The 24,113-nt window shown below is 47.4% G+C and overlaps 1 protein-coding gene across 3 annotated transcripts in view; it reads left to right on the top strand.

Moving 5' to 3' along the window:
- LOC138287875 (POC1 centriolar protein homolog B-like) overlaps positions 1 to 24,113 on the top strand; it is a 1,054,814-nt gene that overhangs the window by 315,577 nt on the left and 715,124 nt on the right. For all 3 annotated transcript variants that reach the window (XM_069228819.1, XM_069228820.1, XM_069228821.1), the window contains one exon: positions 19,699 to 19,832. In XM_069228819.1, coding sequence (XP_069084920.1) covers positions 19,699 to 19,832 — 134 coding nt within the window. The remainder of the gene's footprint in view (positions 1 to 19,698; positions 19,833 to 24,113) is intronic.

The raw sequence follows: 24,113 nt of genomic DNA on the forward strand, positions 1-24,113 counted from the left end.
GAGAGATTGCTAGCAGTCTTAGATGTCCTTATGGCTTCTCTGTCTCAGTCAGTCCATGATGAGCAGAGCATCAAAGTATGTTATCTTCAGAGCCTTGGATACTATGGACTGCATTGGTATAGGAGTCGTTACCAGTGTTCTGTTTCATAGACATGCCTGGATGAGGTCAGACAGATTTTCCGACAGGTTTTGCTAATGGATATGTCTTTTGATGGTTCTTGTCTCTTGGAGAGAAGGGACACTTTGATCGGGAACGCTGTAAAGACATAACATCTCCTGCATGTCTTCTGGCACAGTTGGCCCCTGAGAGAAAATACCCTCACCAATCCTGGAAATTTAGGTTTTTTTCCAGAAGGCTGGCATATAGGCACAGACGCCCTTTAAAGGCAATTATGCACCAGACAGTCCATCCCTTTTGAAGACATGAATGCAGAACTTTCAGACAGCATGCCAGCCATCAAACAGTGGACAGGCCAGCAGGAGCACCAGTCCTCCATTTACTCCTTCCCTGCTACAGTGACCAACAAATTACTTTAGTTTTTCCTCAGCAGTACATGCCTAACTAGTGATGGGCAGTGTCCAGGCCTTTCGCTGAGGTTGGCGATCCATCACGTCAGACAGGTGGTTTTTGCAGATTCTTCAAAAATGACTTTCCTTTTCTATGCTCCTTACCCAACATCCCTCACACACCAGAACGAATTTCGGAAGAGCTTTTGTCCATCTTTCTACATGAGGTTTGTCTGCTGTTTTCCAAGAGTGAGAATTAGAGAGTACTGGGGAGCGGAGTTATTATTCCAACTACGTCTTCATCCCAAAAAAGGACAGGACCTCCAACCTCTGATTGCCAACCGGCCGAAGGATAGCTCCCTCCAACCCTGGATTAAGGAGACTGGATGGGATTTGAAGGACACCATTGTTTGGTATTTTCATATACCCATACTGCACTCTCACAGGTGTTAACTTGGGTTCAATGTGACCAGGAACATTTTCAATTTGTCAGACTCTCCTTTGGCCTCTCCAACCCCACTTGGGAGTTCACAAAAGTGATGTCAGTGGTTGTTACCCCTCTTTGGAGGTTTGGAGTGTCTGTATTATTATACCTTGATGAGTGGCTGCTAAAGTTAGGCTCACCGCAGTCAGTCATGGACCACCTTTGAACTACTGTAAATTCCTAACATCATTGGAGGCTTGTAATAAGTTAGCAGAAGTCCCACCTGGTTCCTTCACAGAAGCTTCCATTCATTGGGGTGATGCTGGAAATGGTGGAGTACAATTCTTTTGGTCTGCAGAAACAAGTCCAAGACATTTGGGCTTGATCCTGATTTTTAGGATCGATCCAAGTCAGTCTGGCCATTAGGCTTAGCAACGCCATGGAAGACCTGCAGTGGACCATAAAGCCCTGGTGGGCCCATTATCAACACTGGCCCTCATTATGACATTGGTGGCAAATCCTGCTTACCGCCATGGTGACGGCCGCCAACATACCGCCACGGTGGCGAACATTCGTTCCCCATATTATGACACACACACACCAATCCAACAGAATACTGCACATACACAAATCCGCCAGCCTAAAGGTCAGTGCTCAAGTGGCAGTACCAACACCCATACCGTTACGCCAACAAAACACACCCACATTATGACCTACGAATCACCACAGCGGACATTCAGTGGCGGTAAACAATTGGCGGTACATAACACCGCGCTCAGAATGGACACCCACATACAAAACAACACTACATTGGCCAAAACCGAAATCACACACCTGACACTCATACACACACCACATCCACCCACCCACAGCACCATAAAACACACCCACATCACCCACAACCCTTTACAAACAACAATTACTGCCAGGAGATTGACATGAACAGCACAGAGACAACTAGACACACACACCACATACATCCATACATCTCTCACACACCTCACATCACACACCCCACCACATTACTCAACACTCTCTCACCAACACCCACCACACAACACCGATGTCCCCACAAAGGCACCCTGTTTCACTGATGAGGAGTTAAGGGTGAAGGTGGTGGAAATCGTCAGGGTAGAGCCACAGCTGTTTGGAGTACAGGTACAGCAAATATCCATTGCCAGGAAGATGGCGCTATGGTGGAGAATCATGGACAGGGTGAATGCCGTGGGACAGCACACAAGAACAAGGGATGACATCAGGAAGAGGTGGAACGACCTATGAGGCAAGGTACGTTCCGTGGCAGCAAGACACCAGCTCACCATACAGAGGACTAGCAGTGGACCCCACCTCCTCCCCCACAGCTCACAGCATGGGAGGAGCAAGTCTTGGCATTGCTGCATCCTGAGGGACTCGCTGGAGGACTGGACACTGGTGAGTCAATATTTACTACTTATCACCCCCCCATACCTGACAGCCATCACACCCCCTCACCCATCACTCCACTCCTTCCCACACACTGCACCTACACATATCACTAACCCCAATGCCAAATCCTGCATGCCATACCAATGCATGGACAGCCTCCCAGCCCTGCATGGACAGCCCACCCAGCCCTGCATGGACACCAATCACTAAAGCATGCACAGCATAGGGAAACTAACAATCACACAATAAATCACCATACACAAACAAAGGTAGCAGGGCAACATCAACGATAGAGGGGAAGCCAGGGATGTACAGTATGTCACACACATGAAGCATAATACATCACTTACATCCCCACAGGTGCTCCAGCCAATCCCAGCGGAGAGGAGGTGCCACGACTATCCAGTCCCCCAACAGAAGATGCCCCCAGTGATGACAGTAACTCTGGACTTCAGGATCTGGACCAACAACCTGGCCCATCAGGGACCACTGGGGAGTCGGTCACCCCAGTCCACTCACAGTCCACCACAGAGCCTCTCCCCTCATTATCCAACACCACAGCACCCACCCAGTGTACCCACACCTCTGTCCCCAGGACATGTCAATCAGCAGTGTGCCCACCTGTACAGGGACCCCAGTCCACACCTCATACCCAAGACGATCAGGGACTTGGGGTCAGTGGCAGTGGGCACACCGTTCAGGGGACAGGGGACACTGGGAGCACTGCTGTGCACCAGGGGGAAGACAGGCCCAGGGAACAGACTCTCCAGGAGGCACTCACCGAGATCCTGGGAGCCTACCAACATTCTCAGGATACGATGGGCCAGATCCTTGACAATGTGCAGGAGAACAGGCAGCTGCAGGAGGGACAGTATCAGGGGATCAGGGAGGACTTGCAGGCCATCAACACCACCTTGATCTCCATAGCAGGGGTGCTGGCAGACATGGCCAACATCACGAGGGAAGCAACAGCACAGCAGTGGGCCCCTACCACTAACCAGTCCATTGACCAGCCCTCCACTTCCGCTGCAGCTAGTGGGCAGGAGGCCCCGCCACAGGACCCACAGGCCACCAGCACCCCTCCCCTGCAGATGGTGAACCACCCCGCAGACGTTCCCTGCGACACAAACAGAAGCCAGAGAAACTTGCCAAGACCACTGCCAGGAAATTAGACTTTCTTGATTGTCCCCCTTGTGTCCCATCCTGTCACCTTGTCCACTTTGAACTGCCTTTGCTCCCCTTCCTATGGCCCGATGGACACTGGACTTGTGCTACAAACAGACTGGAACAATACCCTAGACTTTCCTCCATCATCACCCCATTCCATTGCACTTTTCCCTCAATTTCATAGCACTACAATAAACACCCTCAAACACAACTTGACTACTAGTATTTTAGGTGTTGAAAATGTGCATTTATGGAAACAGTCACATCTAGTGCAAACGATCTGAACACTGAGAGCATAGAAATAATGACCTGTAGCTGTCTGTAGTCATCACATCAGTACACAGTTGTTATCTCACCAACATCTGTAAAATGACAAGCCATAGGTGACAGTAAGTTGAGATGCAATGGAAGTTAATGCCATCATGCTACAGCCACAGAGAAAAAATCAATAGTCAGAGGAATGGTCAGTTGCACTGTTTCACCTGTGTATCATTGGAAATATTGACGTATAACTGATCAGTTGTCCTCATCCTCTGCCTCCTCATTCTCACCGTCCTCAGGTCCACTGCTGCCACAGGGGCGTCTCCAGTCTCCTCCTCCTGCAGAAAAGGTACATGCCGTCTGAGGACCAAGTTGTGCAACATGCAGCATGCCACTACTATCTGGCAGACCTTCCCCAGTGAGTAGCACAGGGATCCACCTGTCAGATGGAGGCACCTGAATCTGGCCTTCAGGAGGCCGAATGTCCTCTCGATGATCTTTCTGGTTCGCCCATGTGCCTCATTATGACGTTCCTCAGCCCCTGTCCTGGGATTCCTCACAGGGGTCAGCAGCCACAAAAGGTTTGGGTAGCCAGAGTCACCTGTAAGTATTGAGGGACAACATTTAGCCTCACACAAAGCTATGGGGATGACACCTGAAGGCATACACTAACATACATTGGGTGGGAACCATGGCTCACCTATTAGCCACACCCTGTGCCTCTGTAGTTGGGCCATCACTTTTGAGATGCTGCTTTTCCTCAGAACAAAGGCGTCCTGCACCGACCCAGGATACTTAGCATTGATGTGGGAGATGTACTGGTCCGCCAGGCACAGCATTTGGAGATTCAGTGCGTGGAAACTCTTACGATTCCTGAACACCTGTTCATTCTGGCAGGGGGGACTAATGCAATATGTGTCCTGTCAATCGCCCCAACAATATTGGGTATATGTCCCATTGCATAGAATCCGGCCTTCACAGTGGCCAGATCTTCCACCTGGGGGAAAGCTATGTAGCTGCACATGAGTTTCACCAGGGCAGACAAAACTCTTGCCAGCACGATTGAGAACATTGGCTGTGACATTCCTGCTGCCAAGCCCACTGTCACTTGGAAAGAACCAGTTGCCAGGAAATGGAGCACAGATAGCACTTGGACAAGAGGGGAGATCCCAGTGGGATGACAGATAGCTGATATCAGGTCAGGCTTCAATTGGGCACACAGCTCGGTGATTGTGGCCCTGTCCAGTCTATAGGTGAGTATAATGTGCCTGTCCTCCAGTGTAGTCAAGTCCACAAGGGGTCTGTACATGGGGGTTTGTCTCCTCCTCCTATTCATCCGCAGCAGAAGGTACATAAGGGACACAAGAGTGAGTAGGCTATCACAATTTGAACAATGGAACCACAACCTCAGTGTACATAGTCCATTTATGTGATGGAACAGTGGGAATAGCTAGGTATGTGCTAATCTAGGCTGTGGCACAGTTAAGGTTGAAATGACTGTTGTTCGCCACCATGAAATACCGACCGCCTGTCCTGTAAGTAGGGACAGGTGGAAGTGAGGTAACTCCGCCAACGTTGGGCGTTGTGGCGGAAGGCGGTCTTGCACCGCCGTGCAATTCCTTATTGGATAATATGGGCCTCTATGGAGTAAAGTGGCCAATGAGGATCAGCGCCGGTGGTGATGGTGTATACCTCTGCTGACGTGACCTCCATTTTCTATCTGATTCCTCACTTGTTTCCTGACCTTCAACAGGAGAACACCTACACTGCGTGTGCTGTTGTGACCTGTGTCTAGAACCTATCATGTCCCATGTGACCGGGGAAAGGGCCCCTGCCTTCACTTCGGAGTGGTTGGAGCGATTGGTGGATGGGGTCCTATCCCAGTACGGACTGCTGTATGGGCCTCCAGACCAACAGGTGAGTATGGCAAATGCAGGTAACCTAGCTTGTTAGCATTCCATGTCAGTCAGGGCTTTGAGGGGTGCAGTTGGCGGTGTGTGGCCCTCATCTTGACGTGGCATGTAGCCAAATCACTGGCACACAAGACAATATACAAGAGTGGCACAGTCAAACACAGGCACCACACTTCATCCCACAAGCAGTTACGCAAACACCAGACAGTTGCAGCCACAACCACATCCACTGCCTCCACTGTCTCCCCCTCCTCCTCCCTCTCCCTCTCCCTCACAGTCACGTCCACACACACCTGCATGCGCTGCATCAACATCCACCACCAGCATCACCACACCAAGCAGCACACACACCAAGCAGCACACACACCTCACTAGCAGACACCTCCACAACATCCATGCATGCGTCCCCTGTGTCTGCTCCCATCCTGTCTGTCTCCCCATCCTAAAGGACACAAACACAAGCACTCACACACCCAACAGCCATCCACCTCACATCCGCACACTGCCCATGCACCTGCACCCAAGTCCAGCAGACATACACCTCCAACAACCACTCCCTCAACCTCCACTCCCATCCCTCTTCCCTCATCCCGCACCACCATCCCTAAGAAGCTTTTCCTTGCCCAGCTTGACCTCTTCCCTGTCCCTTCCCCCCTCCTGCCCATAAGAGCAGGGTCCCAACGACCTTGCCCAGCACCTCAGCCACACAGTCCGCGCGGACAGTGGTGGCACCACCTAGTTGTGGTGGCTAGTCAGTGACTGATCCCACTCCACCAGCCAGGAAGGTTAAGGATCCCACACCTCCTGCCATGAAGGGGAAGGGGCCCGCACCTCCTGAAATGAAGGAGAAGAAGCCCTCGACTCCTGCCAGGAAGGCTAAGGAGCCCGCACATCCTGCCATGAAGAGGAAGAAGGCCTCAACCCCTGCCAGGAAGGGTAAGGATCCAACGCCTCCTGCCATGAAGGGGAAGAAGCCCTCGACTTCTGCGGAGGCTGTCAGGGTGACACCACCACCACCAGTGGTCACGGGACCCTCACCACCAGCTGAGGAAGTGCAGCCTACTCCTCCTGCAGAGGCTGCCCAGGAGGCACCTTCACCTGCTAACACAGTGCAGCCCTCACCTCCAGCAGAGGCTGTCAGGAGGCACCTTCACCTGCTAACACAGTGCAGCCCTCACCTCCAGCAGAGGCTGTCAGGGTGACACCACCACCACCACCAACAGTGGTCACGGGACCCTCACTGCCAGCTGAGCAAGTGCAGCCTACTCCTCCTGCATGGGCTGCCAAGGAGTCACCTTCACCTGCTGAGACAGTGCAGCCCTCACCTCCAGCAGAGGCTGCCCAGGAGGCACCTTCATCTGCTAACAAAGAGCAGCCCTCACCTCCAGATGGCATAGTGCAGCCATCACCACCAGCGGAAGCCTTGTAGGCCGCTCTCCAGGGACTGCTGTACAAGGGCCCCCCTCCAGAACCAGTGGGCATGTTCCCCACCTGAGAGACTGTGACCGTTCACTCCCCAGCATAGGTAATTGGGCATGGAGCCCCTCTCCCCCAGAACCAGTGGGAAAGTCACCCACCTGAGAGACTGTGGCCTTGCACTCCCCAGCATAGGTAAATGGGCATGGAGCCCCCTCCAGAACCACTGGAAAAGTCACCCACTCCAGAGACTGTGGCCTTGCACTCCCCCAGCTTAGGTAAATGGGCATGGAGCCCCCACCAGAACCAGTAGGAAAGTCACCCACCTAGGAGACTGTGGCCTTGCACTCCCCAGCACAGAGAAATGGGCATGGAGCCCCCTCCAGAACCAGTGGGACAGTCACCCACTCCAGATACTGTGACCTTGCTCTCCCCAGCATAGGTAATTGTGCATGGAGCCCCCTCCAGAACCAGTGGGAAAGTCACCCACCTGAGAGACTGTGGCCTTGCACTTCCCAGCACAGAGATATGGGCATGAAGCCCCCTCCAGAACCAGTGGGCTTGTTCCCATATTCGGCTGAAGTGCCCCCTAACCCACTTCCCCCTGAGGTGCCTGCCCACTTGCAAGCTGATGTCCCTGCAGAGTTCTATCCGGATGAAGTCAGGATTCGAGTTGGGCCTCAGACTGTGCCCTGTGGCCATGTGGGCCCTTAGTACTTTGGACTGGGCATTGTCCCTTTGTGTACATTTGTACATATCTGTTTTTCATACAATTGGTTCGTTTGGTTGCTGTTTACAATCAGTACATTCTCATTACTGCATTCTTGTCCTTGCATTATTCTGCTGTGTATCGTGTGCCATTGTTTTTCGTCTTCAGCTGGTTGCGTGTGTGTCACTCTTGTTTTCCTCCCTCCCTCCCTTGTGTGTTAGGGGGCTGTACTCACCGTTGTTGTCTTCGTCAGTGTTGGTGTTCCAAGTGGAGCATGACATAGATGAGCATCTGGAAGACTTGCAGTTCTGGTTCCATGGCAGCATTGTTCTTCCCTGTGTCTCCGATGGTGAGTCTTTGGTCTTCTGTGTTTCTGTTTCCGCCAGGCTTTTGATGGCATTGGTACCGCCCCGGAAATCCTAGCGGATTGCAGGGTCATAATATGGTGGGCAGTACTTTGTCTTCCGCCTGGCTGTTGACGGCTACCGCCGTGGTCAGTGGTGTTAACCCCTGTCGGTTGGTGTGGTACATTGGTTGTCTATGGGAGTTATCACCGCCATGGGCATAATTTGACGGTAATTACCGCCAGCCTATTGGCGGTATTACCGCCACTTTATCACTCACCGCCAATGTCATAATGAGAGCCACTGTCTTTCTGACACTGTCTTGGTCCTGGAAGAGATGGCCCACAATCTGCAGTGGTGGCTGGCTGATTACAGTCTGTGGCAGGCCCCTCTTCATTTTCCAACCTGAACTTACAGTGGTGATGAACGCATCACTACACAGTTGAGGAGGGCAATTGATGGAGGTGGAGACTAGAGTCCTCCAGTGGTTTGATGGCTCCACATCTGATTTTTGCAGCTTTTAGCCATTTGTTTGACCTTGAAGGCTTTCATACCTTTCATCAGCGAAAGGCTGGTGCAGATTCTCATGGACAAAACCATGTGCTATTAGCAAGCAGGGCAGTGTCAGGTCCTGTTTCCCGTGCCAAGAGGCATTGTGTCCCTGGAGGTGGTTGGAGCCCAGGAGATATTCCTGGATGCCTACCATCTGGTGAGTTTCCTGAATGCCAGAGCAGACTTATAAGTAACCTGGTGTGGTGGTTGGGACACTGACCACATTGGCAACACTGCCAGATGTGCCTTTCTTTGTTTTGTTCTTAGCCCAGCAAGACCTTGCACTGTAAAAGGCTATTTGTCTGGCTTTTTTGTGTTTGCCAGACCAACTGTCTTTGTTTAAATTACCTGTTATGACGAGATTAATTAAAGGTTCGACACACATATGGCTTTTCAAACAGTTTGTAATGCCACAGTTGGACCTTAGCTTGGTGTTGATGTTCCTCATGTATATAGTCTTCGAGCATATGAACAGCTCTCTCCTAACCTTTGAGACTGGTTTTTCCATTACGATTACGTCAGTTCATCGCATGTGTGAACTTCAGACACTTTTAGAGTATCTGTTCTACACCACCTTTTTTCCAGAAAAATTGGTGCTAAGGACTTCTTACCAAAAGTCGTCCCTCCTTTCCACGCTGGGCAATTGTTAATTCTACGACTGTTCTTCGATCTCCCACCCACTGAAAAGAGCAAGAGAAACTCTATTAGTAGGACATAGATGGATTCAAGCATCATCGCCGGGGCAAATAAATTAAAGACTGTACTGAAGAAGACTGTGAAAAAGTGGACTTTCTTCTTTATTAAAATCTGCAATACTCTGGCAAGAAGCAGCTTTCGGATAGTCTGAGAGCCCACTCCACCAGGGCATCGGTCGAGATGTGTGCGTGTCTTTGATATCTGCCATAATGCAGAGAAGGACTAGAGCCTGAAGTCTTTTAAGTAGCTGGGAGGACAGTCCGGCACAGAGAGCGTTGCCATAAACGAGGTGGCTGGTGGCCAGCACGTGTGTCAGTAGGGATCCATTTGACGATTCGGTGAAGCAGACGAAGGATGTAGAAGCAGGAGGAGGTGACTGAGTTTTCTTGTCTATTCATGAATCGCTGGCAGTCGAGGATGATGCTGAGATTTGTGCATGATCTGATGGAGAGTGCGTTGGTCTGAGTTCTGCTGGCCACCAGCTGTGGTCCCATACTGAGGTAGAAGATCAGGACTTCCTTTTTGTCGGTGCTTAGTTTGAGGTAGCTGTTTTTCATCCATGTTGCTACGTTGGTCATGACGTTGTGGAAGTTGGCTTTGGCGATGTGGGTGTCTTTAGTGAGTGAGAGGATTAGTTGAGTGTCATCAGCATAGGAAACTATATGGAGTCCATATGATCTGACAATGTCTGCGAGGGGGGCCATGTAGGGTGTTGGGATGAGGGAAGATCCTAGGAGTATGCCACAGGTGATGTTCTTGGGTGTAGAAGTGAAGGGAGGAAGGGGGATGCTCTGCGTGCGGCCTGACGGGAAAGAGGTGACCCGCTTAAGGGTGTTTTGTTGAATGCCTATGTTGTGGAGTGTGTTGAGGAGAGTGTGGTGGGAGACTGTATGGAACGCTGCGGAGGGGTCCAGAAAGATCAGAGCTGCCGTCTCTCCTTGGTTGAGGAGGGTCCTGATATGTCTGTGGCGGCGACCAGTGCAGTCTCTGTGCCATGGTTGGCCCAAAATCCTGATTGTGAGGTGTCAAGAAGGTGGTTTTGTTCGAGGTAGTTAGTGAGCTGTTGGTTATTGGCTTTCTCAAGCACTTTGGCCGGGAAGGGAAACAGGGAGATCGGTCTGTATTTTGTGGTCGCTGGGGTAGGTGGACAGTTTCTTTAGGAAGGGATCTGACCTCTGCATGCTTCCATTCACACGGGAAGGCTGCAGTGGAGATGGAAGTGTTGAGGATGCGAGTTACTTCTGTGCTAGTAGTGTTGACTCTGAGGTTGAAAAGCTGGTGGGGCAGGGGTCGTTAGGTGCCCTGGAGTGAATGGATGACATGATGGCTGCGGCGTTAGCTGACTGAGAGATGTTGTGTAGGCAGGAGGAGGAGGGATGGGGGTCAAAATTGATGGAGATGGTGGCGATGTTGCTGTGGAAATAGTCTGAGAGGGTGTCGCAGAGTTCCTGGGATGGGTGGATGGTGGTCTCTGTGGCTATCGGGTTAGAGAATTACTTGATGATTCTGAAGAGTTCTTTCGTGTGGTTAGCTCCCATGTTGATGTGGACAGTGATTGCTTTTATTTTAGCTGACTTAATGTGCTGGTGGGAGTTGTTAAGGGCTGCCCCGTAGGCGGATCTGTCGGAGGGATCCTTGGTCACGCGCTATTGTTTTTCGAGTCGTTGGCAGTCACGTTTGGAGTTTCTGAGCTCCAGAGTGTACCATTTTGCTGGCTTGGAGGTGGTGTTTTTAGCTGATTTCAGCTGGGTGACACTGTCAGTAGATTTGGTGATCCAGGTGGTGAGGTTTTGGACAGCCTGGTTGAGGTCGAAGTCTGCCGTGGCCTCGGGTTTTGCATTGCCTAGGGCCTGTGCCCATAGGGTCTCGGATACCTCCCCCCACCTTTGGTGGGGGATATGAGGTGCTTGGAGGTGGTGGGCTACGAATTGAAGATGGTAAAGTGGACAAGGATGTGGTTGGGATGGTTGCGTGTGTGTCACTCTTGTTTTCCTCCCTCCCTCCCTTGTCATGGGCACGGCAGGGGCCCCCGTAAGAGGGCCCCAAAAAGTATTTCAGTGTCTGCCCAGCAGACACTGAAATACGCGACGGGTGCAACTGCACCCGTCGCACCTTCCCACTCCGCCGGCTCAATTCTGAGCCGGCATCCTAGTGGGAAGGTTGATTTGCCCTGGGCTGGCGGGCGGCCTTTTGGCGGCCGCCCGCCAGCCCAGGGCAAATGTCAGAATCACTGCCGCGGTCTTTCGACCGCGGTGCGGTGTTCTGACGGCGGTACCTTGGCGGACGGCCTCCGCCGTCCGCCAAGGTCAGAATGACCGCCCTAGTCCCCTAACAGTTGTCACCAAATTAAATACATGTCCTAGTTTAGGGAGAGGGTGAGATGAGTCAGAACTTGAAATGTTGCTAGTACATCTGACCATCTTTTGTGGCCATGTTTACATTGCTCATGAAAGGGATGCATCTTTTTTCTTATATAACTGCTCCATTCTTTCAACTTCATTCAAGCGAGAGCAGATGAGCTTGACATGCAACACAGCCTGCCTTAACATGCTGTAGTTTTGAGGCACATTTGTGAGGAAATGGGGTGTATTAGATGATGTGGTTGAGCAACTTCACCGTGTAATACACTTACCAACCCCTTGAGGACCAGTTGGTTTTGTTTATTAAACCATCTTAACCGCTTGGGTGCCCAGGACGAGGTGATCTCGCCGGTTCCCCGGTGCCGGTGCCGGGGACGAGACCACCTCGTCCTGCTATGGGCCCTCGCTCCCCCCGACGGCCAAGCACCCCTCTCCCCTGGGCAGGGATGGAAGGGGAATCGCTTCCCCTTCGACCTACGCCCCCGTGACCCCGCTGTGGCGTCTGATGACGTCAGCGCACTTTCACGTGGTGACCTCATCAGAGGCCTTCCCTCCGGCGCTGGAAGCTCAGCTTACAGCGCCCGATCGAAGGAGAAATGCAAAGCATTTCTCCTCCGATCACGTGGAGGGGGCAGAGAAGCCTGAAAGGAGAGGAAAGGCCTTGCCTCTCCTTTCAGGCTTCTCTGAGCATTTCTGCTTGCGATCGGGCAGCATAAATGCCACTAGACACCAGGGAATTTTTTTTTATTGTTTTATTTACTTCATAAGGAGAGCGGCCCCTTAGGCAAGGGTCCCTCTCCTGGGGGGGGCAAATTTGTTTTAGGCCATTTCAGCCCCCCTTGCGGGCAGATCGGCCTATTGTAATTAGGCTGATCTGCCCCCAAGGGGGGGCAGAAACCTCTAGGCACCAGGAATTAGTTTTTTTGTATTTTTTTGTATGTGGAGAGTGACCCCTTAGGCAAGGGTCCCTCCCCTGGGGGTAAAATTATCTTTGAGCCATTTTGATCGGCCTATTTGTATTAGACACCAGGGATTTTTATTTTTTGGCGAAACTTTCACGCAAGGGGAGCGACTTCTTAGGCAAAGGTAGTTTCCCTGGGGGGCAAATTTATTTTAGGCCATTTCTGCGCAGAGCTGCCTATTTTTATTAGGCCGATCTGCCTCCAAGGGGGGCACAATCCACTAGGCACCAGGGATTTTTTTTTTTTTGCGCCAATTTCACGCAAGGGGAGCGACCCCTTAGGAAAGGGTCGCTCCCCTTGGGGGGCAAATTTATTTTAGGTCATTTCTGCTCCCCTTGGGGGCAGATTGGCCTATTTCTATTGGGCCGATCTGCCTCCGGGGGGCAGAAACCACTTAAGCACCCGGGACTGGTGTGTGTGTTTTGTTTGGGGGGGGCAGGCCCTTGGGCAAAGGTCGCTCCCCATGGGGGCACATTACTGGTGGCCATATAGATCGGCTTATTTTTGGATGGCCCATCTGCCCCCAAGTGGGGCAGAAAGTGCACCAGAGACCAGGGAAGATTTTTTTTCAAAATAAGAGGGTGGGGTATGGCCATACCCCCACCGCAAATAAATGGGGCCAAAGTTGTTCTGCCCACCAGCCCGAGGGACAGGAAGTCTACTAAATGCCAGGGAATTAAAAAAATTAAAAAAAAAGTGGGGTGGTGGCTACCAACCAGTATGGGCATGGTTATCCCCCCACCCCAAATGAAGGGGGTAACAGTCTTTCAGCTCTCCCCTGCACACTAAAACATCTTATCCCACGGCAAGCAAGTTTGGGCCATGAGAGCTTGGCTAACTCTCAAAATCGACCCATTTGGAATGGTGATGGCTGCACTTTTTGGACTTTGGGATACTCTCATGTAGAAAAATCCACAAGACCTAGACACATCTGAAAACTAAACATCTGGGTGAGTCCAGGGTGGTGTGCTTCACATGCACCCCGCACCATTTTCTTACCCACAATGCCCTGAAAACCTCCAACTTTGCTGGAAATCACACATTTTTCCCACATTTTTGTGATGGAACCTACTGGAATCTGAAGGAATCCACAAAATTCCTACCACCCACCATTGTCTCATCTATACCGATAGAAATTCTGCCCCACTTGTTAGCCTAATAATGTTTTTTTCCAAACTGCCCTTTTGGACCCGCTTTGGTTTCCCCCTCAATTTTGACATGTTTTTGGCTCTTCCCTGTCACAGGCACTTGGCCCACCTACACAAGTGAGGTATAATTTTTACCAGGAGAGGAACGTTGGGTGGTAGGAAATTTGTCCCGGTGCGGTGATCACACACAGAAATGTGGGGAAAATGTGATTTTTTTTTTAGCAAAATTTAAGGTTTGTTGAGGATTCTGGGTAAGAAAACACTGGGGTATCCAAGCAAGTCACACCTCCCTGGACTCCCTCGGCTGTCTAGTTTTCAGAAATGTCTGGGTTTGGTAGGTTTCCCTGTATGGCTGCTGAGCCCAGGACTAAAAACGCAGATGCCCGCTGCAAAAAACAGGTAGTTTTGTATTTGATAATTTTGATGTTTTGGGGCATTTCCTTTCACAGGCACTGGGACTACCCACACAAGTGAGGTACCATTCTTATCGGAAGACTTGGGGGAACACTGGGTGGAAGGAAATTTGTGGATCCTCTCAGATTCTAGAACTTTCTGTCACCGAAATGCGAGGAAAAAGTGTTTTTTTGCACACATTTTGATGTTTGCAAAGGATTCTGGGTAACAGAACCTGGTGAGAGCCCAACAAGTCACTCCGTCTTGGATTCCCCTAGGTGTCTAGTTTTCAAAAATTGAAATTGCAGGTTTGGTAGGTTTTCCTAGGTGCCGGCTGAGCTGGAGGCCAAAATCGACAGCTAGGCACTTTGCAAAAAACACCTCTGTTTTCTGTAGAAAGATTTGATCTGTCCACGTTGGGTTTTGGAGCATTTCCTGTTGCGGGCACTAGGCCTACCCACACAAGTGAGGTACCATTTCTATTGGGAGACTTGGGGGAACATAGAATAGCAAAACAAGTGTTATTGCCCCTTGTCTTTCTCTACATTTGTTCCTTCCAAATATAAGAGTGTGTAAAAAAGACGTCTATTTGAGAAATGCCCTGTAATTCACATGCTAGTATGGGCACCCCAAAATTCAGAGTGCAAATAACCACTGCTCCTCAACACCTTATCTTGTGCCCATTTTGGAAATACAAAGGTTTTCTTGATACCTATGTTTGACTCTTTATATTTCAGCAAATGAATTGCTGTATACCTGGTATAGAATGAAAACCCACTGCAAGGTGCAGCTCATTTATTGGCTCTGGGTACTTAGGGTTCTTGATGAACCTACAAGCCCTATATATCCCCGCAACCAGAAGAGTCCAGCGTAGTAACTGTATATTGCTGTCAAAAATCTGCCATTGCAGGAAAAAGTTACAGAGTAAAATATAGAGAAAAATGGCTGTTTGTTTCACCTCAATTTCAATATTTTTTTATTTCAGTTGTTATTTTCTGCAGGAAACCCTTGTAGGATCTACACAAATTACCCATTGCTGAATTCAGAATTTTGTCTACTTTTCAGAAATGTTTAGGTTTCTGGGATCCAGCATTGGTTTCACACCCATTTCTGTCACTGACTGGAAGGAGGCTGAAAGCACAAAAAAATTGTAAAAATGGGGTATGTCCCAGTAAAATGCCAAAATTGTGTTTAAAAATTGGGTTTTCTGATTCAAGTCTGCCTGTTTCTGAAAGCTGGGAAGCTGGTGATTTTAACCCTTTGTTGATGCCATTTTCAGGGAAAACACCACAAGCCTTCTTCTGCAGCCCTTTTTCCCATTTTTTTTTTTTGTAAACGAAATTTTCACTGTATTTTGGCTAATTTCTTGGCCTCCTTCAGGGGAACCCACAAAGTCTGGGTACCTCTAGAATCCCTAGGATGTTGGAAAAAAAAGGACGCAAATTTGGCGTGGGTAGCTTATGTGGACAAAAAAGTTATGAGGGCCTAAGCGAGAACTATTCCAAATAGGCAAAAAAAGGCCTGGCACAGGAGGGGGAAAAGGCCTGTCAGCGAAGGGGTTAATCAACCCTGGGTAGCTGTGGCTGTGAGCAGCAAAGGCTTACAGAACGGAACACATGTAAAGCATTTAAACAGTGCCAAAACAATTGAAGCAGAACTACATAAGACTCTCAAGAAATCCAACAAACATTTATATAAATAGAATGTATTTCTGCCTATATTTAGATACCACAACAAAAAAGATTCACCAGAGGATTCTGGAGATAAACATTTTACAAGGTACAGTAAATATGGTCTTTTTACTCAACCGCGAGCAAGCATGGGCAAATTCAATGAACTTGATACTTAGAAACTTTTTGAGCAAAAACTTTTGGATAGTTGTATTGCGGTCAGTTAAAATTATTTTGGGTGACCAACTTCGACTGGGAGCCAGTCAGGGGGGACCAGTTAGGCAATGAGAAACAGTTACTGAAGCAGGTAAAGCAGTCTTCAGTCAGTTCCAGACACTTTTCATCCTTTGCTGTAGTTTCCTATGGAAGTGATCCTGATGTAAGGGATGCAGGACGCTGAAGATGTTCAAGCATGCTATGGATGCGATGCAGTGGTAGGGGTCTTCCTGCTGCTACCTCTCTGTCCACCAAAGGAGTGAGGCAGTCCTGGCCACAGGGTCAATGTCTCTCAAAGTCCTCAGTCATGGAAAAAGTCCAGTCACCACTTGATTAACAGTCTCCTGGTATTGCTATCACAGCCAAGTCCTTCTCTGGATGATAAAGTGACATCTGGTCGACCAAGCTCCACTCCGGTCAGGCTCCTGGGTCCAGCAGACTTGGACGCATCAGGTTCTGGTCTCTGGTGCTACATAGTGGCGGTTGGCATCAGTCTATATATTCTGAGCTTCCAACTTTCCCCAGCAGGCTTCCTCAGCTGTTGTGGCCTTGTGCTACAAATAGGAGGTAGGCCAACTGACCCTTGAAGTTTCTTGCTTTGGCTGCGTTCTGGAGACAACTTCTCCACAAACAGGATACAGGAGGTACAGCCCCTTCTCTTTTGCTAGTCACCAGGGTCAGAAGGTGCCATCTATGCTGGTGCAGCCACTCTGTGCCAATTCCACAGTGCAACAGAGCAGGTCTTCTTTGGTCATTCTTCCAGTCAAATCGAGACCTGAGTTCTAGATGCCAGAGTTGCCCTATCTATGCTCAAAAAAGGCCATCAGGGAAGGATGCTGTTGGTAGCCAGTGGCCAACCAGGTTCCCTCCCTCCTGATGACTATTTCCCTTGAAGTGAGGCATCTGGCTACCCCAAGATGCACCATTATGCCCACTTCCATCATGGCAGAAACCTTCTCTCGGTGCCCAGAGCTCCCTAGCCCAACCCAGAAGTGTGGCTACCAAGGGAGCTACACATCCCTGAAAAAACAGTTAGGTTTTCCCTGCCCCTAGTGCCTGCCTGCCTAGACATTGGAGCAGCCACACTCCCTAGTGTTACCCATTTTCCCTTCAAAGGTGGCTTCTCCTTTGAAACTTGCCTTTTGGGCCATCAACCATGTGGTTTTCTGCAGGAGAGATGTAACACCTCTCTCCATTGCAGGTTTCTGTTGTCTCGTGTCCTAGGAGTCGTTAGCACGTCTCCCAGGAGGGCAGAATGCTGTGTGCAGGACAGACCCCGTGTACAAAAGCATTCAGGTACTGGAAACGTTTGGCAACTAAAGTGGCAAATTCTAAAGTTGCACCTTGCTGACCAGTGATATTGAATTCCATTTAACCATTAAATCGGATTTAATGCACTGATTCTTTTGGTACCTTACAGTAACAACGTTAGTAGTCCAATTCAAAAGTTAGCAGGGCTGTGCTGTCAGCCTGTAGTTTTGTGCTTGCCAATATTGCTACTAGCCTTTCCACACAGGGGGTGTGGAAATTAATAAAGTATCTATTTGTCCAAGGGACAGGTTGTTTCATAAATCTACTTATCCTGTAACAAAATCTGTGCCATGTAGTGCAGCAACAAATTATGGCAGCAATCCTATTATATAAGAGCACTGATAATAGCATCTCTGAGTATGCTAAGGCTCAAGTTATATTAGGGTTTGAATACTATCAATTCCCTTATTTTGCCACCTTTCTGCAGATCTATATACTGGGGCTGGAGGTATTGGTAAGCAATTATTCCAGGGTTGGAATGACCATTTGAGTATGTGTAAACCTATTAACGAGCATGTTTTAGGGGTTTTCACCAGCTCTTCTCTAATCTTTTGCCATACTGAGAAAGGCTGTAAACTTACTCCTGACAAGGGTCAGAAGTAAAACTTCTTCCAGGGTTGGGGAAAAAAGTGGCTGGAGGGAAAGTGAACTTGTAAACACTCATTAGATTTTCACATGAGCAAATCTACACATGCATGCTTGCTCGTGCTAAAATGCAGTTCGCAAATATTTTCTAGGCGTATGATTTCCTGCCTAGTTCTTTAAGTGCTTGTCAACTAATGAAAGCCATAAATCTGCACTGATGTAAGGACATATAATAGAGGTGCAAGTTTATAATTTTCTTTAGAATTGGCCCCCTAATTAGGTCTGGTGTTAACCAAGACCTTTTTTTTTTAATTAAATTCTCTCTCTCATCTGTTTATCAGCTGGCTTCACTGTGAGTGTCAGCATTCTTCTCTTTCACTAGAAGCATAGTGGCACACAAAGTAGTTTTGTTCAGTGACAGGAATTACTGCAGCAATGTGTGCTTTTTAAGGCCAAATAATATCAATATACTGAGCTTCTTGAGCACAATGTCTTTGAGCCGGCCCCACTTCAAACTTTTGAATGGGGCAGAGAGAGTTGGGGGTAAGGATTACTAAATCATCAGCACTTTACAGATTTTACTGGGGCAAAAGTAATATTCAGGTCCTCTTTAAGTCCAAATCCAGTCCTCCTTTGAAAAGAGTCATCCTGACCTTTCTCTACAAAGTTGTATCCTGAGCACTCTGTAAATTCCCATTCAAACTCAGTCTGCAAAGCTCTAACTTAGACAATCCCTACATCAGATTCCTCTGCAAAGTACAATGTAGATACTACCTACAAATCCCTACTCAAGCCACATTCTACAGAGTACCATTCAGACACCACTCTACAAGACCCAGTATAGAGCCCATCTTCAAAACCCAGATCCACATCACCCGTTAAAAGCTCCAATTACCCCCCTTGAGATGTCTTCTTTGAAGCCATAACCAGCCCCTATCTTCAGACTATCAAACTATGTTGAAGAAAGCTATCAGTATATACTTCTGTGTTACTTTCCGGCATTTTAGTGTTGAAAATGTGGTCACTGTAGTAATAGAACTGTTGAAATCAACTCCAAATCCATGAATGGTTTTACAAGAAATGTATTAAAGTAGTAGAGAAGTTACAATGCAAATGTACACCAACATCCATCCAGTTTGGCGTCTTCATTCAACTGTCAGACTAACATTCTTACAACGAACGTGCATTCTTTCCTCAGGAGAAACCAGCGCTAACCTAACTGTAAATACTTTCATTTCAAATCTAAACACTGTAAGATACAACAGTTACCCTCTCCAAAGGTCATCTGGGTTTTAGGGATTATAAATTTAATAGTCCCAGGAAAGTTCTAGAAATCATACCTATGAGGTTCACATCAGGGGGACAGACTGTGATTGGCTGAGTTACTGGTGTACAGTAGTTAGTTATACCCATCACACCTTGTAGCTTCGAGTGAGTTGTTCCCTGGCTAGCTGTTAACCAGTGTGTTGAAATGCACTTCGATTATTTTTACTTTAGAAAAATATTAATCCCGACTGTTTAATGTCAGCTCGTTAAACAGTCTTGTCTTGTGGCCTTTAAATTGTAAGAGGCTACTTAGTTGGTAAGGAAAAAAATAGATCAAAATCTACATTTTCCAATTTTTTTCCCTGTGAACCAGTACACAACGGAGCAGTTAACTGTTTATCATTCCATCCATCGAACAACTATCTCATCACATCTTCCAGTGATGGTACTGTCAAGATTTTGGACCTCTTGGGAGGAAGACTTGTTTATACATTACATGGGCACACGGTAAGGTTACTTTTCGCGATCAGACTGTTTTACGAAAGATCATTGTCAAGAATTGCTCCATTAACTGTCTGCGCAAAGTTGATTTCTGTGTCTCGTTAAGATCTAATCTGTCCTGTGCCTTAAAGACTGATTGAAATGATCAAATATGTTTTTTTTTTAAACTTAATGATGCTACTAGTTTAAACAAATTATATCACGTACGTTTTCTTAACAATTCAAACAGTTAATCACGCCTGATAAACTTTAACGCGGATCTTAATATTCTTAATAGCGTACATTTCAAAGCACACAAAATGATTATATATATGTAAAATACACAACAGAGATATAAAAATATCTCCGACACTCCTTTAGCCCTTGGAATTCAGATCACTTGCAATCTTTACCATTTTTCTTTATTAAAATCCATTGTATCATATCCTAATGACCTTTTAACCTGTTTTTAAAACACAAGTATTACAATACCTCATACGAATGAACAATCTTGGTAAAATGTCTATGATAACTCAACCAGAGTAAAATGTACTTTAGTTTTTTTTTTTTTTACCGGAATGCGGTTTTCAATTCAGAAACGGCAGTGCGTGCTAAAATGCCATCCAATTACAATTGCCATGCCGCCGTTGGAGCGAGCCTGGCACGAAAATACTACAATACGTCCACCTCAGACAGGACCCTGAAAACTTAAGTCTTCTTTTAATGTTGGAGGTAGGCATGTTAGTGATGAGCATTTCGGTGACCCCTCCCTAAGTTTGTAAAAGGCAATCTTTTTTCGCATTTTTTTGCAGAAAACTACAGTATTACAATTAAACACAGATGACATTGCAGCATCTAGATGTAGAAATGTGATATATAATCAGACAGACTGAGACTCCGCTCTAACTGCATAGAGCAGCAAAGTAGTAGGTGCCTGTCAGGTCAAAATGCACTTGCTGCCTTCAGCATACACTGTAGATTTAAGGAAACCAGCAGCTTCCATTACCCAGCATGTAGTGTACTGGCAGGTTGTCTCACAGCCTAATTCTTTTTGAATGGGAGAACATAACATCCCGTAGGTTGTGATGCGTAGGAAAGATGATTTACATTGATAACTGGGGAGGAAGGAGTGTTGTCCATGACTTCAGTGAAAATACAATGCAGACCTAGGATTACAAGTAAATAAGTATGAGCTATAGTTGTGATGAACTTTGGGTAGGCTAATTCAAAAAATTAAGTGGAGTTGCTTGACCCACAAATGTGTCGCTCAAGACTCTTCATCAAGACAGTAAAGTCTTGTAAATGTATGTTTCTGGGTTGCTTTCTTACATATTTTTGAAAGGTCATTCTTGATCCAAACAGTGGATACTGCTTTTTCTCTAGAGGAATGTGCTTTTGGTGTACCAGGTAGAGGTTTATTTGCTAACTGTTCACAACTTGTAATGCAGGATACAATGATATGGTCTGCTTGGAGAATATTAATCTTGTCAGTAGAGGCCCATAATTTACCAAAAGAAGACTAGTCTTTCGGATGGTTTTAATTGTATCTAAATGCAACTTCAGGACCCTGTTTTAGATTGGGTAAATTAACAGTTCTCTCCTTGATCGAAGATAATTGAAGATTTGACTCTGCTAAATGCAACAGCTAAGGAAGAATAACATTCTCCTGGCATAAGAGTTGGTCGTGATTGTTGCTAAGTGACCAAATCACAAATCCTTTCCCCTTAAAAGCGTTGGAGCTCCTGGTAGATTGTCTTCTTGCTTCCTTACAACTCTTCATACAGTCTGGCAGTAGACTTGGGCATCCATAATGTTTGACCGCAGGAACTATACTGCTAAATGCTGCATGTTGGGGTGGAGGATCTTCCCTCCCATCCTGGAACATAGATTATGGTTGTATCGCAGGCTCTTGTGGGGTGCAAGCGATAAGTGAAATAGTTTTGAAAACCACCCCACCCTTGTCTGCTTCAGGGCTATGGGAATCATGGTTTCAGATGATCGTTTGTTCAACTAAGTCATCAAGAGAGCATTGCACATTGACTTGGGTCCCACCTCTGGATCTGTGCATTTTGTGTTTTGTCCAGTGGCAAATACATCTATTTCTATGAATCCTCAGACTTGAAAGCCAGAGTGCAAGACATTGTTGTCAAGCTCACACTTTTGATTTTAATAGAAGCATCTATTGAGTAGGTCTGCTTGATGGTTTTGGAGACCTGGCAGATGCATTGCATGAAGAGTTAGATTCCTCGCCTGAAAATAATGGCAAATTGCTCGAGCTTCCAACTACAGAGTTCCTGATCTTGTTCTTTCCTGTTTGTTCAAGTGTTTGTTCATGGTGGTCGTATTGTCCGTCTGTGCTGTAACTCTGTGTGCAGCGCTTGTAGGAAAGCCTTGAGGGCAAAATGAACTGCATTGAGCGTGATAACTTTGACATGGCATAGTTGTTGCAGTGACCAATGACTCTAAATAGTGAGATTGTCCAGATGTCCAGTGAGAGAAGCATTGGTCACAGTAGTCTGAAGAAGAAGATCCTAATGCAATGGGAGTCCTTATAGTAGAACCTGTCTGTTGAGTCTACACTGAAAGGACTTTTGTGCTTGTTGATTTTAGCAGATTTTTAATTCCAACTCACCATAATAGTGTGACTATTGGCCTTCAAAACATTTTTGCTGTAGTCTCATATAGAGAGGTGCATTGGCCATTAAGAAAGTGCAAGAGGTAATGAACCCTAGGAGAGAGGAGGCTTGACTTTCTATTGGGTTTGTAGCATGTAACAACTGGTGATAGTTTTGAGAAATACACTGTGCCCTCCAAAGCACATCAACTGTGATGACATGCATCTCGATAGTCCATAATTTGAACCGTAGTGATTGATTTCTCCAGATTCACACAGATAGCTAGTTGGTCTACTAATGCAACAGTGAAATTGAAGTCCTTTTGTGTTTGATATCCAATGTGTGCCTTTATTAACAAGTTGTCTAAGCATGAGTAGGTGAAGACTTTTTACGGAGATAGGCTGCAACCGCTGCCATGCATTTTGAGAAAGTCCTTGGAGCTGATTTGAGGCCGAACAGTAGAAACTTGCACAAGTTATCATAGGAATAGTGTTTGGTATTGATTTGCTAATAACATTGCCACCATTTCACAAAAGTTCACAAACATTTTCAGACATACAGTTCATCCACCTTAGCGCCTTCTTTAGGTTGATCCGTCAAATGGGGAATGAGAAAAAAGGGGTCCATAGGAAAAATTGAACAGCTATACCACGAACATGGCTGAACGGATTACATCAAACTTGGCAGAAAGCTAGATCTTAGTCCAGAAAGAGTTCTTATGGTGATTTGGTGTAAATCCATTCTGTAGAGTTTGAGGAATTAAGGCTCAAAACATACATCTGGACAGTTGGGTTCATGGAAACACTCACACGGGTCCTTCAATAACGCAGTTAAAAACAAATTGAGCGATCTGATTGGTCAAGGGTGCTTTTTTTCCTGTCAGCCTCCTAGCTCCAGCAGGAGTGAGAGCTCATGTGGGAGCTTGCTCTCTGATTGGCTGGCCGAACATGAAAATAAATGTTACAGAGTCCATTACAGGACTCAGGGGCTTTGTCCCTTGTCCAGAAAACAGCTAGTTTAAAAAAAAAAAAAGTATATAAGGGCCATTGGTAGATACCTGTGTTTCTAAACAAACTAAAAAAACTTCATATATTTGCTTTAATACCCCTGTTCTTGTACCTTATCACGGTAAAAACAAAAATGAGTCCTGGGGTGTGTCAGCGCCTCAAGGTCATACCAAACATTTTTTTTAAACCATAGAAGGGGCTGTGTTTGGGGCCCCTTCCCTAAGCCGATTTCAGCCTTAGGGATGCAGTTTTCATAATGATGGTAGGTGTCATGCCCCTCTCTCTCTCTCAGCCTTAAAGAAGCCCCAGGGACCTCATCCCGGGGCTGTTTCATTTCAAGGGGATTGGGGCATGCTGTCCTATGCTCTGAGCTTTAAAGAGGAACCAGGACCCCATCCCCAGTGGCTGTTTTAATTTCAAGGGGAGAGGAGTGCAGCCCTGGGGCCACCATTCCGCGGGGTCAGTGTTCTTTTTGTTTTTTAGGGGATGGAGCATGCATGGGCCCCTGCTGCACGATGTTCTGCTCCGGGCAGCCCATCCCCTGGAGCTTTGTTGCAGTGTCCCGGGCTCCCCATCGGGACACTTCAGTCCCTGCTTGGGAGATTGCAGGCCGGGGATAGAAATCTATTCCCTGCTCACACTCTCCTGGGCAGGGCACACTTCTGCTCCTGTCTGGGTCAAGCTGT

Source organism: Pleurodeles waltl, chromosome 4_1 (genome assembly GCF_031143425.1).
Source record: "Pleurodeles waltl isolate 20211129_DDA chromosome 4_1, aPleWal1.hap1.20221129, whole genome shotgun sequence".
NCBI lineage: Eukaryota > Metazoa > Chordata > Amphibia > Caudata > Salamandridae > Pleurodeles > Pleurodeles waltl.